Below are 18,935 nucleotides of genomic sequence, written 5' to 3'. Positions count from 1 at the left end.
CGTTCTGTTATTTTCTTTGTTAGGCCTGTCCTGCAGTAGGTGACTTCTGGGAACTCTTCTGGCTCTATCAATCTGTTTCTTCACTTCCGCAGGTGGGTATTGTAGTTGTAAGAATGCTTGACAGAGATCTTGTAGGTGTTTGTGTCTGTCTGAGGGGTTGGAGCAAATGCGGTTGTATCTCAGAGCTTGGCTGTAGACAATAGATCATGTGGTGTGGTCAGGGTGAAAGCTGGAGGCATGTAGGTAGGAATAGCGGTCAGTAGGTTTCCAGTATAGGGTGGTGTTTATGTGACCATCATATATTAGCACTGTAGTGTCCAAGAAGTGGATCTCTTGTGTGGACTGGACCAGGCTGAGGTTGATGGTGGGATGGAAATTGTTGAAATCATGGTGGAATTCCTCAAGGGCTTCTTTTCCATGGGTCCAGATGATGAAGATGTCATCAATATAGCGCAAGTAGAGTAGGGGCGTTAGGGGACGAGAGCTGAGGAAGCGTTGTTCTAAGTCAGCCATAAAAATGTTGGCATACTGTGGGGCCATGCAGGTACCCATAGCAGTGCCGCTGATTTGAAGGTATACATTGTCCCCAAATGTAAAATAGTTATGGGTAAGGACAAAGTCACAAAGTTCAGCCACCAGGTTAGCTGTAACATTATCGGGGATAGTGTTCCTGACGGCTTGTAGTCCATCTTTGTGTGGAATGTTGGAGTAGAGGGCTTCTACATCCATAGTGGCCAGGATGGTGTTATCAGGAAGATCACCGATGGATTGTAGTTTCCTCAGGAAGTCAGTGGTGTCTCGAAGGTAGCTGGGAGTGCTGGTAGCCTAGGGCCTGAGGAGGGAGTCTACATAGCCAGACAATCCTGCTGTCAGGGTGCCAATGCCTGAGATGATGGGGCGCCCAGGATTTCCAGGTTTATGGATCTTGGGTAGTAGATAGACTATCCCAGGTCGGGGTTCCAGGGGTATGTCTGTGCAGATTTGATCTTGTGCTTTTTCAGGGAGTTTCTTGAGCAAATGCTGTAGTTTCTATTGGTAACTCTCAGTGGGATCAGAGGGTAATGGCTTGTAGAAAGTGGTGTTGGAGAGCTGCCAAGCAGCCTCTTGTCATCATGAATACGTCGGAATATGAACAACAAAACCTCCTTTGTCAGCCTTTTTGATTATGATGTCAGAGTTGTTTCTGAGGCTGTGGATGGCGTTGTGTTCTGCACGGCTGAGGTTGTGGGGCAAGTGATGCTGCTTTCACACAATTTCAGCCCATGCACGTCGGCGGAAGCACTCTATGTAGAAGTCCAGTCTGCTGTCTCGACCTTCAGGAGGAGTCCACCTAGAATCCTTCTTTTTGTAGTGTTAGTAGGGAGGTCTCTGTGGATTAGTTAAGAGTAGACCTACCACCACCTTGGATCTGTATAGGAGAGGCACTTGTTATCATACAAGTTTCCAGAATTTAAGAACTCAGCCATGACTAACCTGTAAGCACCATAGCACGTTAAGAGCCAACTCCCAAATCAATAATGGCAGCTAGCGATCAGACCAATGTCAAGTTGGCTGGCAGGCTTAAATGCGAATGACTAGTTAGTGCAGAGATATAGTCCTGTTGCATTGCAACAATAATTCCAAAGAGAAGGAGTTGCGGGCTGGATTGGGAGCAGAAAAGCAGCTGGTAGCACTCCAAGACTGAAGTTGGGCAGATACATCAGTTCCATTTCACAGGTGATTGACTGAACCAAGGAACAAGACTTAAACTACTCAACAAGTTTCAGCACAGAAATAGCAAAGTGCTTCCAACACAGAGGATGGTCCTAAGGTGAGTCTCAAAATGGTTTAGTCTTTTTCATTCTAGCGGAGCCCCCACCTTACCACTGACACCAAGTTCCAGACTAAGCAGGATGTTACCCATCAAAGGCCAATATTACAAGTCAGATTCAGAGATTATCTTTCTAAAGAGCTTTAGGCTGTTAAGGAATAAGTATAGGCACTCAGATACCACAGCAAGGAGCACAGTATAGACACCCAGACAGAGAAAATTCTAAAGGCTGTGCAGACATTGGTTTGATAAAGGATGTTTCTCAGTCTCTCTCTGGTCTATTACAGACTTTGGGTTGTTTTCTACTTATGTGAATTGTTGCTAGGTATTCTTCAGAAACAGCTTCAGGAGTTCAGCTTCTGATATCAGAAAAGGTTGGGAAGATAACACTCAAACTCAGGAAAGTGTTACTGAGGGCTCTGATCTGGATATTGCTCACACATGCAGAGAGACTTGGCTTCCTAACCCCACAATGAGAGATGCTATGCCAGATCAGAACTTAGTCGTTTTAATAAGTCTCATGCCAAACAGTTTCCTGCTAATGAGTTATGAATTCTTCCCTCAGAAACCACTGGGGTCATTCCCACCAACTGCTTGCTCAGCTGATGAAACTTTGAGTTAATAGCTTCTATTTTCAATATCTATAGTTTTATGCTCCAGCTAGGAGACAGATATACCCATCTGCAGCTTCTGGACAACTATCTGTTTGGGCCTTAAAACACTGCTGTTCTTTATTCCACTGGTGTCAGCTGATTTTGAAACAGACCTGCTGTTTCAGTTAGGGGGCCTAGAGACAAAGTTTGATTTCTGAAAGCTTACTACAAGTTGAAGGCAGTATCTTGCCTGATCTTGGTGACCAGGCCTCTGGATTTTGCAGACATTTTGACTCCCTTCCTGATCAGCTCCCACTCTGAGTTGTAAGTTAGGATATCATATTTGCAGCTCCCACTCGAGTGTGGACCCAGTTATACAGATAAAGCTATACCGCTGTATGGTATTGTTAATTTCCTTTCCTGAATATAACTGGGATGTAGCTATATTGGCATAGTTAGTGGCACAACTTGGATGTATAGACAAGGCCTTAGTACTGTAAAGGATCCCAGTGAGGTTTAGGAAGTGATTTCTGTGGTTTAATCCGTTGAGGAGCCATAATTTAGTGTTTGAAATTAGGGGAACTCACTGAGAAAGCGCTGAGCACCTACATCATGTGACATCTCCAGAGCTACTGCTGATGAATCCCCACACAGTCTTGGATTAGAATAAGAAAAAAGTTCCCCTGCACCCGTCTGGGACCCACTCCACACCCTTTGAACAGGCCTGTGATAATCGATGAAGATTGTCCTGTAACTGAAAGATGGAGAGACCCATTAGATCAACCAGTTCAGCTTCTCAAATCATGCATGTCAAGTGGTCTGGGGTTCCAATACTAGAAATCCTGTTCTTCGGAAACGGTGAACAGAGGAGGGTCAGATTGGCTGGTTATGGCTGTCAAACAGCTCAGAACTCAGAGCACCAGGAGATGGATTTGATAGTTGTCTGGTTTCTAACCCAAGTCCCAAATCCCTGAATGAGTGTGGGAACTGGGAGAAGTTAGTTTCCTTTTATCTTCTACATTTAACACAAAGCAGCTCTGCAGTGCAGACATGCTGAACCGTGTAGGCAGCCATGAGAGCAGCAAGGTATAGAAGTCCGCCTGAGTTGGTGGCATATGACTATTTCCTTCATTACAATCATACAAAGGCAGGAAAACAAGTCTCTACCAGCCATTACAAAAATTAATCAGACACATAACTACTGGTATGATTAGAAAGTAAACCACCATTGCTGCCATTACGAAACTCAGCAGAGTAGGGTCACTGTTCCCCTATGATTAATCTGGAGATATTCGCGTTCAATCCAGTTTTTAAGATGGTAATTGCCTGGTACTTTTAAAGAGGCCATATGTCACAAACATCTGCTTTATCTGCCAGGCTCTGTAGCCCTTTCTTTATGGGCTTCTCTACATGGGAGAGATATCCTGGCACTACTTTACTAGAATAGTTATACCAGTATAACTCACTGTGTGGACACTCTTATTCTGCCATTTCAAAGGCAGGGAGAAAAAAAGGAGGAAATGGGAATTTGATATTTACCAGTAACCGGATTTAAAAAACAAAACCCACAATAACCTCAGGCTGGACTATGTATACACAACTAAAATCCAAGTATCTTTCTCTTTGGTTTGCCTGCTTATTCTACAAACCAAGAATGGGCAGACATTGGGTTTAGCTGCTAACATAAATTAGCATTGGGACTGAGGGAAGTAGAGTGAAGTGGATGATTCTGCCACACAATCAGGGACGAGATCCAAGACCATCTACAGCAGATTTCAACTTTACCTTGAGCGATGGCCCGACTTTTGGCCTAGAACCAGTGCCTATGCATTACCAAGCAGGGTATGAGCTAAGTACTGCAAACTTGACCACTTGTTGCATGAGCATGCAAAGCCTAGAGTCCTGCAGAGAAGAGACTCAGCTCTGCAGCAGGAGGAACAGAGGTGCCACAATGTCTCTCAACAGCGATCCTGCTGGAACAGCTGTATTAACTGAGCTCATTTCAGCTCTCCCAGTGGCGACACAGTTCAGGTAACAAGGTTTGCATTCAGGGGCTGGGAAAACAAACCTAGCCTTTATGAAAGCATAGGCTTGACCCAGTTTCCTAGGCAACAGTTCCAAATGCGATCAGGCCCCTACAATGCCTGGAGTGATCCCAATTTCTCATGGGAGCTCTTCCTTAGCGGCAGTGCCAGACAGCAGCTGGGAGATGGTGAGACAAGAGTTAAGAATAAAGAGTCCTGAATGGTAATTAGCAGTTTTGCAAACCTGCTATGGGGCTGCTAATAAAGGGGATGGTACAATGTGTGTGGAGTTGAAGGGATGATCAGATGAGATTACTTTCTTTTTGAAGCGTATAAATTGCGAGAGACTTGTGCACAATAAAGATCACAGGCCTGACAAAGTGGAGAGCAATTAAAAAAATATATGAACCACCCTCAGCAGCAGCATGGGAAACCACTACAAACCAAAAACAAAGTAAATTGAAGAGCATCTTGAGAAAAACCAGCCTCTGCAAGGAAATCAGAAGCAGTACAGATTCCATAGTTTATAGATGTTCTCTCCAAGACAGGATGCCTGCTCCCCTTGACAGGTTGATTTTTGGCATCAAGCTTTGTATTGATCCGAATGTTTCAGCCAGCATATTTAAACATATTTAAGTAGTCAGCGACAGCATGGCCTCTTCCTAACTGCAGATGAGAAATGTATCCTGCATTTTTATTTTAGGGTATCAGGGATTAATCCTGGAAGTATGTTGGGAACACTGGAGACAGAGTTGTTGTACAGCAGCACGTTTTAAGCTAGGAATGAAGTGGGAGATGCATTATTGTTAAGAAGTTAATTCTAGAAACTAATCATCAACCAAACAGGTAGGGGTGGGCAAAGGTATGTCTCTTGTTTTGCAGTTGCCGGGATGGGGTGAATAACTAGCTTAGCTGCGATAATCAATTTGTTTGGGTAAAAACAATGGTTTTGGCTCTCCTATTATCTAGGAAGCGTCAGCTAATGCGTCCTCGCCAACAGATCAGTGGCTTGCAGTTAAAATTAGGTAGATTTTACACACAGAACAGCAAGAAAACATTCTTAAGATATACTTACCATGTAAATGCAACATAAAACAGCCAGAACATGGAAGCCTTTTCCAGCACCCAAGAGTAACAGGTTTAGCTCCACCAGGAGTTCAGAAAAGTGGCACAGCACGCAGTTTGCTGACCCAGTCACCAAAATTCTGCATGTGATTTCAGGCAACAACTTGAATAGTAACAGGGCTGATTCTCCATTACGCTGCACTTTGTCTAGGAGGCATTGACACCAGTGCAAGGCAAGTGGCAATGGCTATACAAGCTGCAGGCAGTCAAGAATCAGGCCCCATGTCTTTAAAAAGGAGCAAATCCTGAACTGAAGACTGGTATCCATTCACTACCACCACACAAAAAAGTGTTCTTACCTGATATGCCCTGATAAGAGATTGCACTGCAAGATGGTCGTCCACTAGTTTATCTACATTTGGCTGTGCTTGAACCAGGGACTGTGCTTGCGTCAGTGCAGACAGGCTGGTGCTCAGTGGAGGGGGGCTTTGGTAAGCAGTACCTGGAGCAGCTCCAGCATTGGCATTGCGAAAGAATATGTCCCATGACTAAGGAGACAAAAGGAAAAAGAGTGATAAATCCATTGCACAAAAATTCAAAAGCATTAAACTCTACCCCAGACCTTGTCTACACTAGCATTAGGACTGATCTACACTCAAAAGTTAGGTCAACCCAGCTACACCACTCAGGGGTGTGAAAAATCCACACACCTCTTAACGATTACTTAAGCCAACCTAACCTCTGGTGTAGACAGGACTAGGTTTCTGGAAAAATTGTTCTATCAACTTAGCTACTCCCTCTTGCGGGGGGGGGGGGGGGGGGGGAAGGTGTCAGGGGAGAGGGCAGGGGTTCCTTAACTACACCAACAGGAGAACCCCCTCCTGTCGGCATGGGTAGTGTCTACACTGAAGAACTATAGCAGTGCAGCTGCGCCACTGTAGCATTTCAAGTGTAGACAGGCTCCCAGTAGCCTAAGATCTCCCACTTATTCACAGTTGCCGTTTCACACAGCTAAACACACTGACAGCAGCTGGAGAGTCAGATTTGATGGCCAGAAGGCACCACTGTGGTAGCGTAGTCTGATCCCCTGCATAAAACAAGCCATATGACTGCCCTGAATTAAATCCATCTGCAAGTCCAATTGCTGCGCATGAACTAGAGAATATCTTTTAGAAAGACATCCAATCTTGATTTACAAATTTTCTGTTAACGCAGAATCCACTACAAGTGTTGGTAAGTTGTTCCAACAATCAATTACCCTTATTGTTAAAAATTTGTGCCTTATTTCCAGTTAGAATTTGTCTAGCTTCAACTTTCAGCCATTGGATCCTGTTATACTTTTTCCCTGCCACACTGAAGAGCCCTCGTGACATTATACTCCATATTCTTTATGAAAATATGCTTGTGATAGGAGTATGACATAACCAAGATGTACTTTAAGCAAGAAGGGCCTTGTAAGGTATCGCTGGACAGGTTATGATTTACTGAATATGATTATCCTATTTGTATGCATGTATCATGTCTGTATCTGAAATTAGGATTACTGACTACGTATCTATATTTCAACTGTGTTACTTTGGGTGACACCCCCTGCTAACACTTCAAGTACAACAATGAAAAAGCCTGTGATGGCCCATCAGCAAGAGACAATGGACTGTAAAAGACCTTAGTCTTCCTGCGAACATGTGGGTCAGCCTGTGAAGAATGGCTACAGGACCCTACAGAGGCATGTGACCACGTCACCTGATACTGAAACCCATCTCGAATTCTGTACTTTTCCACCAGAAGCTGGGGGTGGGAGGGGAGAGAAGAAGAATGTCACACTAGGAAATAAAGGACGTGGGGAGTGAGGTAATCCAAGTTGTGAGTTCTCCCCTGCTACCCCACCCAAGATGACTGCAAGAAACAACAAAGACTAACTGGGGGTGAAAGAACCGAACCCAGTCTGGAAGGGCGTCTGGTCTGTGAAGATGACGACTAGAATCACATAAGGGTGAGAACTTACATGTAACCATTATAGTTAATAAATTTATTTCTGGTTTACAATATAACCCAATTTATGTGATTTTTAACGCGGGGGGGGGCAGGGGAAGTTGTGCATATCCTTCTCCACATTGAGAGGAGAGGCAAATTTCATATAATTTTGGGTTTGTACTCCAAGTGGGGGTGGACATCTGGGTGCTGTGGCAAACCCCTTAAGCTTAGCCTTCTCAGAGTGGACCTCTGTCTCTCTGTGCAGCGTGGCGTGGCCCTGCCTGTGTGCTTGGCTGGAAGATGTTGGGGAGCCTAGCCCAGCACGACAAGGTAAAAGGGGGCCCAGGCTGGTGGAATAGTCAGCTCAGCACACCAGGTGACTTCCGAGGGCGTCCAACCCATCACACCTCTGTTATCAAATTTCTGTTCCCCACGTAAGTACTTCCAGACCGCTTAAGTCACCTCTTAACCTTAGAATCATAGAATATCAGGGTTGGAAGAGACCTCAGGAGGTCATCTAGTCCAACCCCCTGCTCAAAGCAGGACCAATCCCCAATTTTTGCCCCAGATCCCTAAACGGCCCCTTCAAGGATTGAACTCACAACCCTGGGTTTAGCAGGCCAATACTCAAAACACTGAGCTATCCCTCCCTTCTCTTTGTTAAATTAAGGAGATTGAGTTCTTTGACCCTTTCAGTCTAAAGCGGGATTTCCAATCCTTTAATCATTCTCATGGCTCTTCTTCAAACCCTCTCCAATTGATCAACATCCTTCTTGAATCTCGACAGCAGAACTGGACACCAGCGGCAGTCACACCAGAGCCAGACACAGAGATAACAGAACCTCTTTACTCTAGAGACTAGTCTACACTAGTGCTACCTTCTTGGCAGCCAACAGTGATGAATTTTAAGGGGTTGGGGGAAGAAGACACACAGCTGCCTCATGACCATGCACCACCCTACAGGCCAAGCACACAATTTAAGATTTTAAATATTAACAATGTAGACTTGCTAACACTGAGCAATTAATGAATTAATAGATTTTTCCAACACAGCTCCACATGAATGGCACACATTGCATGACTGGGACAAATCCCCCCTCCACAACATATTTAAGATAATGTTGTGTACAATTCACAGAAAGTAGAGAGGGCAAGAGATGGCATTGACAGGGTCCCTGCCCCAAGAGTACTTAAGATCTGTGACAAACTGAGAGACCATACAACACACCAGACAGAATTAGCATGAGAAAAGAGAAGGGTTACAGTAATAAGGTTATATGGTTACTACCCTCTGGTATAAACTTATAAACTATATGCACATATATATATTTTCAATGGGACAATTCACTTGTGAGTAACATGGAAGTAGCAGATGTATAGGAGGAATGAATGGTAGAGCCAAAGCACTCAGGATAATATTTCCATGCACATGGAGCAGCATGGAAAGAGGCGGAGATTGGAATGAAATTTACTACATTTAACCCATTCTTTACGGATTTAAGGTTCAAAACCTGGTGGGAGGGAGGAATTTTAAGTCCCCCCCACACTTCAGCTTCCCTGCCCCCCTAAAGGCTGTGGATGTGGGAGTGTGGTGGAGTGACCGTACTAACCATAAAGTTAGTGAGGTAAAAAATCTTTTATTGGAGCAACTTCTGTTCGTGAAAGAGACAAGCATTTGACAGGTTTCAGAGTAACAGCCGTGTTAGTCTGTATTTGCAAAAAGAAAAGGAGGACTTGTGGCACCTTAGAGACTAACCAATTTATTAGAGCATAAGCTTTCGTGAGCTACAGCTCACTTCCTCAGATGCATATCGTGGAAACTGCAGCAGGCTTTATATATACACAGAGAATATGAAACAATACCTCCTCCCACCCCACTGTCCATTTGAGTTACACATTGTGCATTTGAGTTACACAAAGCTCTTCTGCAAAAGAGCTCTGTAGCTCAAAAGCTTGTCTCTTTCACCAACAGAAGTTGCTCCAATAAAAGATTTTACTTCTCCCACTTTGTCTCTCTAGTATCCTGGAATTGACACAGCTACACCACCACTGCAGACAGCTCTGAGCACACACATTAGCTCATTGATCCTCAATCCTGCTCCAGTGAAGAAGGCAGATAAGCACTGCCCCCATTTTACAAATGAGGAAACGGAGTCCTGAGGGTAACAGTCTGATTTTTTGGGGCGCAGACCACCTCAAGAAAGCAGATCCTCAGACCACCTGACCAAGGCCACAAACAGTATTTCAGAGGCAGGAATGGGAGAACAACTCTGGAGTTCACAGCTCCCAGCCCTATGCAGATGCCCTGCAAGCAGCAGTCATTCAAACTGCCTCACACAAGCTGCTCTGCGAAGGTATCTCGATCTTGACATGGTGGGGTACCTCTAAGCCCTGGTCTACACTATGAGTTTAGGTAGGATTTAGCAGCATTAGATCAGTTTAACCCTGCACCCGTCCACACTACGAAGCCATTTTTTCCTACTTTAAGGGCTCTTAAAATCGGTTTCTGTACTCCTCCCCGACGAGTGGATTAGTGCTGAAATTGACCTTGCTGGGGCCAATTTGGGATAGTGTGGACACAATTCAACGGTATTGGACTCTGGGAGCTAACCCAGAGTGCTCCATTGTGACTGCTCTGGACAGCACTCTCAACTCAGATGCACTGGCCAGGTAGACAAGGAAAAGTCCCGCCAACTTTTGAATTTCATTTCCTGTTTGGCGAGCGTGGTGAGCTGATCAGCACAGGTGACCATGCAGAGCTCTTCAGCACAGGTGACCATGCAGTCCCAGAATCGCAAAAGAGCTCCAGCATGGACCGAACAGGAGGTACTGGATCTGATCGCTGTATGGGGAGATGAATCCGTGCTATCAGAACTCCATTCGAAAAGACAAAATGCAAAAATATTTGAAAAAATCTCCAAGGGCATGAAGGACAGAGGCTATAATAGGGACCCACAGCAGTGCCGTGTGAAACTTAAGGAGCTCAGGCAATCTACCAAGAACCAGAGAGACAAACAGCCACTCCGGGTCAGAGCCCCAGACATGCCGCTTCTATGATGAGTTGCATGCCATTCTAGGGAGTGCCCCTACAACTACCCCAGCCCTGTGCGTGGACTCCATCAATGGACTCTCATGCAAAAGGGATGTGGATTTTGGGGAAAAGGAAGATGAGGAGGAGGAGCTTGAAGCACAGCAAGCAAGCGAGCGGAGAAACTGTTTTCTCCCCAACAGCCAGGAACTGTTTCTCACCCTGGATCAAGTACCACCCCACCCCACCCAGGCTACCTTGGCAGTTATCCCCCATTTGTGTGATGAATTAATAAAAAATGCATGAATTTGAAACAATGACTTTATTGCCTCTGCAAGCTGTAATCAAAGTGGGGAGGGGAGGGCGGTTGGCTTACAGGGAAGCAGAGGGAACCAAGGGGGTCGGTTTTCATCAAGGAGAAACGAACACAATTGTCACACCATAGCCTGGCAAGTCATAAAACTGGCTTTCAAAGCTTCTCTGATGCGCAGCACGCCCTCCTGTGCTCTTCTAACAGCCCTGGTGTCTGGCTGTGCGTAATCAGCGACCAGGTGATTTGCCTCAACCTCCCACCCCGCCATAAACGTCTCCCCCTTACTCTCACAGATATTGTGGAGCACACAGCAAGCAGTAATAACGATGGGAATATGGGTTTCGCTGAGGTCTAGCTGAGTCAGTAAACTGCACCAGCGCACTTTTAAATGTCCAAATGCACATTCTACCACCATTCTGCATTTGCTCAGCCTATAGCTGACACTAAACTGAGAGGAGTGGTAGATACGCTGGTGGGTAGGGATAGAATACAGAGGGACCTAGACAAATTGGAGGATTGGGCCAAAAGAAATCTGATGAGGTTCAACAAGGACAAGTGCAGAGTCCTGCACTTAGGATGGAAGAATCCAATGCTCCGCTACAGACTAGGGACCGAATAGCTCGGCAGCAGTTCTGCAGAAAAGGACCTAGGGGTTATAGTGGACAAGAAGCTGGATATATGAGTCAACAGTGTGCCCTTGTTGCCAAGAAGGCCAATGGCATTTTGGGATCTATAAGTAGGGGCATTGCCAGCAGATGGAGGGACGTGATCGTTCCCCTCTATTCAACATTGGTGAGGCCTCATCTGGAGTAATGTGTCCAGTTTTGGGCCCCACACTATAAGAAGGATGTGGAAAAATTGGAAAGAGTCCAGCAGAGGGCAACAAAAATGATTAGGGGACTGGAACACATTACTTATGAGGAGAGGCTGAGGGAACTGGGGATGTTTAGTCTACGGAAGAGAAGAATGACGGGGGATTTAATAGCTGCTTTCAACTATCTGAAAGGGGGTTCCAAAGAGGATGGATCTAGACTGTTCTCAGTGGTAGTAGATGACAGAACAAGGAGTAATGGTCTCAAGTTGCAGTGGGGGAGATTTAGGTTGGATATTAGGAAAAACTTTTTCACTAGGAGGGTGGTGAAACACTGGAATGCGTTGCCTAGGGAGGTGGTGGAATCTCCTTCCTTAGAAGTTTTTAAGGTCAGGCTTGACAAAGCCCTGGCTGGGATGATTTAATTGGGGATCGGTCCTGCTTTGAGCAGGGGGTTGGACTAGATGACCTCCTGAGGTCCCTTCCAACCCTGATATTCTATGATTCTATGATAGTTGAACAGCTCCTGACTACTGTCCAGGGTGCCTGTGTATGGCTTCATGAGCCATCACATTAAGGCGTAGGCTGGGTCCCCAAGGATAACTATAGGCATTTCAACATCCCCAACAGTTATTTTCTGTTCTGGAAAGTAAGTCCCTTGCTGCAGCCGTTCCCAAAGACCAGAAAAGTGCGAGTGTCATGTACCTTTCCCGGCCTTCCCACGTTGATGTTGGTGAAACATCCCTTGTGCTCCACCAGCGCTTGCAGCACCATTGAAAAAGTACCCCTTTCGTTTTATGTATTGGCTGCCTTGGTGGTCCGGTCCCAAGATAGGGATATGCGTTCTGTCCATCGCCCCACCACAGTTAGGGAATCCCATTACAGCAAAGCCATCCACTATGACCTGCACATTTCCCAGAGTCACTACCCTTGTTAGCAGCAGCTCAGGGATCGCGTTGGCTACTTGCGTCACACCAGCTCCCACAGTAGATTTGCCCACTCCAAATTGATTCCCGACTGACCGGTAGCTGTCTGGCATTGCATGCTTCCAGAGGGCTATCACCACTTGCTTGTGAACTGTGAAGGCTGCTCTCATCTTGGTATTCTTGCGCTTCAGGGCAGTGGAAAGCAAGTCACAAAGTTCCATGGAAGTGCCCTTACGCATGCGAAAGTTTTGCAGTCATTGGGAATCATCCCAGACCTGCAATACTATGCGGTCCCACCAGTCTGTGCTTGTTTCCTAGGCTCAGAATCGGCTTCCACAGCATGAGCCTGCCCCACTGCCACCAGGATGGCCAAATTGCCAGGGCCTGTACTTTGAGAGAAGTCTGTGTCCATTTCCTCACCACACTCCTCACCACGCTGCTGTCACATGCTCGCCTGCTTTTGCAGGTTCTGGTTCTGGATATACTGCTGGATAATGCGCATGGTGTTTAGAACGGTCACAACTGCTTCGGTGATCCGAGTGGGCTCCATGTTTGCGTCTGCAGGAGAGCAGAGTGGCAGCGGAAGCGGTGGGTGGATGACGATGCTGACAGCAATATGGCGCCTGCACGGAAAAAGGCACGAAACGATTGTTGGCCATTGCTTTCATGGAGGGAGGGAGGGGGGGAGCAAGGGGTAGGCTGGCAGCAGACAGTGCAGTACGACTGCTAGCTGTCATCGTCTCCTGGGTGCTCGTGGTGCTGCTGGCTGGGAGAGCAGCCTGAGGCAGAATGGCCCCCTCAAGGATTGAACTCACAACCCTGGGTTTAGCAGGCCAATGCTATCCCTCTGCCACTATTCCAGGCAGGACTGAATCTTCATTAGACAAAACTTAAAGAAGGGAATGACCTGACTGTATAAAACCGCTAATAACTTGACTTTTATAAATTCGACCTAATTTCGTAGTGTCGACATACCCTAAGAGTGAAGGGATAGGTGGGCCTGCATGACACATCTAATCCTAGTTCTCTCTTTGCAGGTTGCTAATGATGCACTCAGATACTGCAGGGAAGTAGGCCACACAGGTACCTAGATATAAGGCCAAATGCAATTTGGGACAGTTGCATGGTAGGAAGGGCAACTTGTTTTACAACAGCCAACAAAGAGCCATCCATTCATGAGGGCTTTGGTCACTAGTGTGCTTTGAACCAGTCACCTAGAAGCCAGAGGAGGTCCCATTTTCTAGTGTCGCTCTTTGCCCCACTCAGACTGTTAAGTTTCTGTTCAAATGGTTTTGTTACTTTTAAAGGCAGCCAGCATTCATGCATTAATTTAAATACTCGCCCTCACACCCTATGCTAGAAAGAAAACCAAACTAATGGCTGAGGGTGACTGTATCAAAGTTATTGCAAGCATATCTGTATTTTACAGAGGAGTGACCAAAAGCTGGTCTTAATGGATGGCCCTTTGTTCGTTTACACGACAAACTCAAATTTCTACCTTCCAACTGTCCCAAGTTGTATATGGCTTATTCAGAACGAACACAGCCCACTTTTCTGCAGTGTAGACAGGCTTCTCCCAGCATTTTGAGCCTCATATTGATTAGCCATGACACACTGTTAACAAACCATGTGCAGCAACTGGTGGCCTGTCCATGTTAACTGGTGTTAGCAACACTGGGAGCGCTAAACTGAACAGACTACATGTGCATAATGGTCTCTTCTGGCCTTGAAGTCTATGAACCAGTATTAACAACGGCGGGAAGTTTATAAACGGTCTACCTGCAGACTTAGTGGTGAATGGGATCAGCTATCTGAGGAAGAAACTCCTCTAAGATAAAAGGGAAGAACTAAGAAATAGTTCCGTAATGTTAGCTCTTGCTATTCTTAGAAAATACAGTCTCATGGCTACAGTGTGGGGGTCATGAGTTCTGGGCCCCTTTGCTGACACTACACTGACATGCTGTGTTACCACGGGCTAGTCACTTCCCTTCTCTGTGATTTACTCTCTTCACCTCTGAAACATATATAGTATCTACCCGCAGATGGGGTCTTTGTGAGAAGTTTTTGAAGAGCTTTGAAATTAATCCTCAAATGAAAGGAGAGAGAGAGAGAGAGAGGAGGGCAACGCTAAAGGTCAGGTTCCAAAAGGAGATGTGAATGCTACCACGCAGACCTTGCTACAACATGCAGTAACTTTTATAGGACTACATCGTATCCACAGCAGCACTTAAAGCACTGAACATAATTTTGGCTAATACTAGGATGGCTTTCAGATCCATTTCAGTGCCTTTTCTGTTCAAGTGTCAGAAAAAACTGAGTTTACAGGTGTCAGGAAATAGCAAGTACTACTGAAAGCCAGAACACACATACATCCAAGCTCTGCAGAAAGCAAAATAGTCTTTTCTCTGCTAGCAGGTGTTTTCCAGGGACTGGTGTTCTGCCAGCACTGCAAGAGCTCTGCTCTGATCACATGGTAATGGGAAGCTATTTCCAGACGTTCTGATTTACAGACTACCATTCACATGGCTCCACAAGGTGACACATTTAGAAAGAGGTCATAATGCAGGAAAATAAGCCGTGGTTTTTAAAAATTCACTTATTGGTCCTGGCGCCAAAGAGCTCTCTGTATTTTAATCATGTTAATCAGGCATCAGACTAACCATGACATAAAAAAGGGACCCACGGTCAAAAGAAGGTAGGGCTATGAGACAGAGGAAGATTCTTAAATCAAGGCTTTTCTGAGGGACCCTTTGTGCCACAGTGCCCATTCTGACACTTCCAGTAACTAATGTGGAACAATACCAAATTAGCCACACACTAGTCTGGGTCTGAAATGCTGACTGGAATGCGTTAGGTAGGGAGGTGGTGGAATCTCCTTCCTTAGAAGTTTAAGGTCAGGCTTGACAAAGCCCTGGCTGGGATGCTTTAGTTGGGGATTGATCTTGCTTTGAGCAGGGGGTTGGACTAGATGACCTCCTGAGGTCCCTTCCAACCCTGATATTCTATGATTCTATGACTGAGCAGAAACATATACCCTACCCATTTCTTTTCTTTGGATTTAAAAGTCATGGTGCTATAAAAATCTGATGAACTCTAGCAGTCTAATACCCATGTCTGTTCTCCATACCTGTCCTGATAAGCCTCACTCTGGCCTGACAGCTACTTGTCAAAGCAGTGCTAGGTACAGGGATTCTGAAACAAAGCAACACATTTAGTCAATACTTGTCTTCATCACAGCAGTGCTGTGGAAAGCTGCAGGATTCTTTTAGGTTTCAGAGTAACAGCCGTGTTAGTCTGTATTCGCAAAAAGAAAAGGAGGACTTGTGGCACCTTAGAGACTAACCAATTTATTTGAGCATGAGCTTTCGTGAGCTACAGCTCACTTCATCGGATGCATACCGTGGAAACTGCAGCAGACTTTATATACACACAGAGAATATGAAACAATACCTCCTCCCACCCCACTGTTCTGCTGGTAATAGCTTATCTAAAGTGATCATCAGGTTGGGCCATTTCCAGCACAAATCCAGGTTTTCTCACCCTCCACCCCCCCACACAAATTCACTCTCCTGCTGGTGATAGCCCATCCAAAGTGACAACTCTTTACACAATGTGCATGATAATCAAGTTGGGCCATTTCCTGCACAAATCCAGGTTCTCTCACCCCCTCACCCCCCTTCTCAAAAACCACACACACAAACTCACTATACTGCTGGATATTGTGATAAACATCACAATGGCTCAGACATTATAATGATGGAATCTGAAGAGATAATTAATGCTGCTTTTGATGGGAGGGAGTTTGTCTCTGCTTTGCTTTCCTACAGATTCGAAAAGCCTGAATTTCGAGACCAAAGAAAGGTCTGGGAAGGGAACTGAGAAATGGGGAGACTGCACCAGAGAGATTTTCTCCTCAGCTGACAGTATCCTGTGCAGCTGCCAGATTTCTCAAGACAGATTTAAATGTGGGACTCAGAGCAGGATGAAGACTCGGGAGGCTTTGGCTTTTGTCAGGTTTAAGGCGGAGTTCCCAATTGCTGGGTCTCAGACATGGGATGTCAAATTGATCTTCCCATTCAGGGGCTCAGAGATTAGGAGAACCACCACATAGGCAGATATGAGCAACTTAAACACCCTCCACCACCCCAATCTGGCACTCTAACATTATTAGCTCTTAGATATTGCTTTTTCATCATAGATCTTAAAGCACCTCAGGGAAGGTCAGCAACATTATCCCTATTTTACAGGGGGGGAACTGATGGACAGAGTTCACGACTTGCCCAAGGTCACCCAGCAGGGAACAGAACCCCAAGTCTCAGTCCATTGCTTCATCCACTACACAAAACAAGGGTTACAACACACAAAAGCAGTAGTTTCTTCCTCAAACAAAATGCAGAAAGTAATTTTTGCTCTCCATGTATCATATGCAGGACCAAGAGCCCAGCAGTGCTCCACCTGTTCTTTTCCTCGCCTAACTAAGCAACAGCTGTTCAGTGACAGACCACCACAAATTACTGTGTTCAAACAAATGCTAGCAGTATGAGAAATAAAATGAAACAAGTAGGGGAGGTCAACAAATAGCTCAGTGGTTTGAGCATTGGCCTGCTAAACCCAGGGTTGTGAGTTCAATCCTTGAGGAGGCCACTTAGGGATCTGGGGCAAAAATTGGGGATTGAATCACAGAATCCTAGAATATCAGGGTTGGAAGGGACCTCAGGAGGTCATCTAGTCCAACCCCCTGCTCAAAGCAGGGCCAATCCCCAATTTTTGCCCCAGATCCCTAAATAGCCCTCTCAAGGAGGGAACTCACAACCCTGGGTTTAGCAGGCCAATGCTCAAAACACTGAGCTGTCCCTCCCTCCCGAAGGTCCTGCTTTGAGCAGGGGGTCGGACTAGATGACCTCCTGAGGTCCCTTCCAACCCTGATATTCTAGGATTCTATGAAAAGCCCTCAGAGATCACACTGAATCTCGGTTCTTCCGCATGAGGAATCTTTTTGTTCAACTATAAGGATCTCTCTCCATCTCATACAGGTCTTTCAGCACCAAAACAGTCTTTTAGAAAGGGTATTAAATCCTGCAACAAGGAGTTATATTCACCATCAAAACTTATAAGGCACAAATATCTCTTTGATGGGCTACAGCTGAATACAACCAGAAGTACTAACAATGTACCCATTTCAGCAATAGTGCCATCCTGTTTCTTCCAAACCAACAGCCCATCTCATCCAGTTTCTAGCACCTGATGATTCAAAAGTAGGGGAAACCAATGCAACTCAACTAAACACACAGTGTTACATTCTTTTGGGGTCGGGGAGGAGAGAAGAGCTAGGCTATCCTGTGTGGGGTCAGTATGCATCCTGAAACATGCTGGCTGATTCTCTTCCAACACACTCTTCACTTGACAAGTTCACCAATGGTCACTTATAACTACGGCTAAGATTTCTGTCAAGGATATTTTTTAGTAAAAGTCAGGGACAATAAAGAAAAATTCACAGAAGCCTGTGACCTGTCCCTGACTTTTACTAAAAAAATTCATGACAAAATGGGGAGCTGTTAAGCAGCAGTGAGGGCCAGCTCAGATCTCCAGGGCCCCCCACCACCTGTGGGGGCTGAGGTCCAGGGTCCCCCACAGCAGCTTGTAGCTTCGGGGCTCCACTGGGGGCAGCCAGGGTACCCCACAGCTCCCAGTCGCTGTGGGTGGCGGTGGGACCCTGCAGCTCCCAACCACCGCTGGCTGAAGTCACAGAGGTCTTTGGAAGTCACGGATTCTGTGATTTCTGTGATCTCTGTGACAAAAATCGTAGCTTTACTTATAGCTAAGCCCCTTCATTCTCAGTTTAAACGGGTTTTTATTGAAAAATTCCCAGGTTTTACAAAATTATTCATTTTTTTCTGATTTTCACCCTACTTTTGTATCATTCAAATATATAAAAAATAACTTGCTTTATTATGAAAATACTTTAGTCTGTGGGTATATGCAAAGCTGTCTGTTGAAGTAAGGCTATTTGTTAGTCTAGAAGATACACAAACAGGCACGCAGGCAAATTCTGAAGTGCGTGTGCATCTAAACGTACTGATGAATCTCATGCCCACCACATACACATTTCCAGCGGTTAGCAGATAACGATTTAAAGATCTGACACACTAAAATAGGAAGAAAATGAAAATCTGTATCACAATGTTTCAGAACAAGGAAATAGTCAAAAGTTTTAAAACACAAAAACAGGAGAAAAGGATGAAGTTGAGTGTATGTACATACTTGTAGACACAGAACTATTAGTCCATAACAGTCAACTGTTTATTCAAATGAAAAGTTTTATTTGGTGATTAGAGATATACTGTCTTCTTAAACTCAGAGGTGACACCGTGTTTTGAGTTCTGTTTTAGTT

General features: G+C 45.4%; 1 protein-coding gene across 8 annotated transcripts in view; it reads right to left on the bottom strand.

The window, feature by feature from the left end:
- Positions 1–18,935, bottom strand: part of OGDH (oxoglutarate dehydrogenase) — a 136,166-nt gene that overhangs the window by 83,071 nt on the left and 34,160 nt on the right. For 7 of the 8 annotated variants that reach the window (XM_073325334.1, XM_073325336.1, XM_073325332.1 and 4 more), the window contains one exon: positions 5,852–6,040. In XM_073325334.1, coding sequence (XP_073181435.1) covers positions 5,852–6,040 — 189 coding nt within the window. Of the gene's footprint in view, positions 1–5,851; positions 6,041–12,323; positions 12,543–18,935 lie in introns of those variants that run through there. The other variant, XM_073325337.1, reaches the window with a different exon arrangement.

Source organism: Lepidochelys kempii, chromosome 26, assembly GCF_965140265.1.
Source record: "Lepidochelys kempii isolate rLepKem1 chromosome 26, rLepKem1.hap2, whole genome shotgun sequence".
NCBI classification, from domain to species: domain Eukaryota; kingdom Metazoa; phylum Chordata; order Testudines; family Cheloniidae; genus Lepidochelys; species Lepidochelys kempii.
The sequence above is the reverse complement of the archived record's forward strand: the minus strand, read 5'-3'. Positions and strand labels throughout refer to the sequence as shown.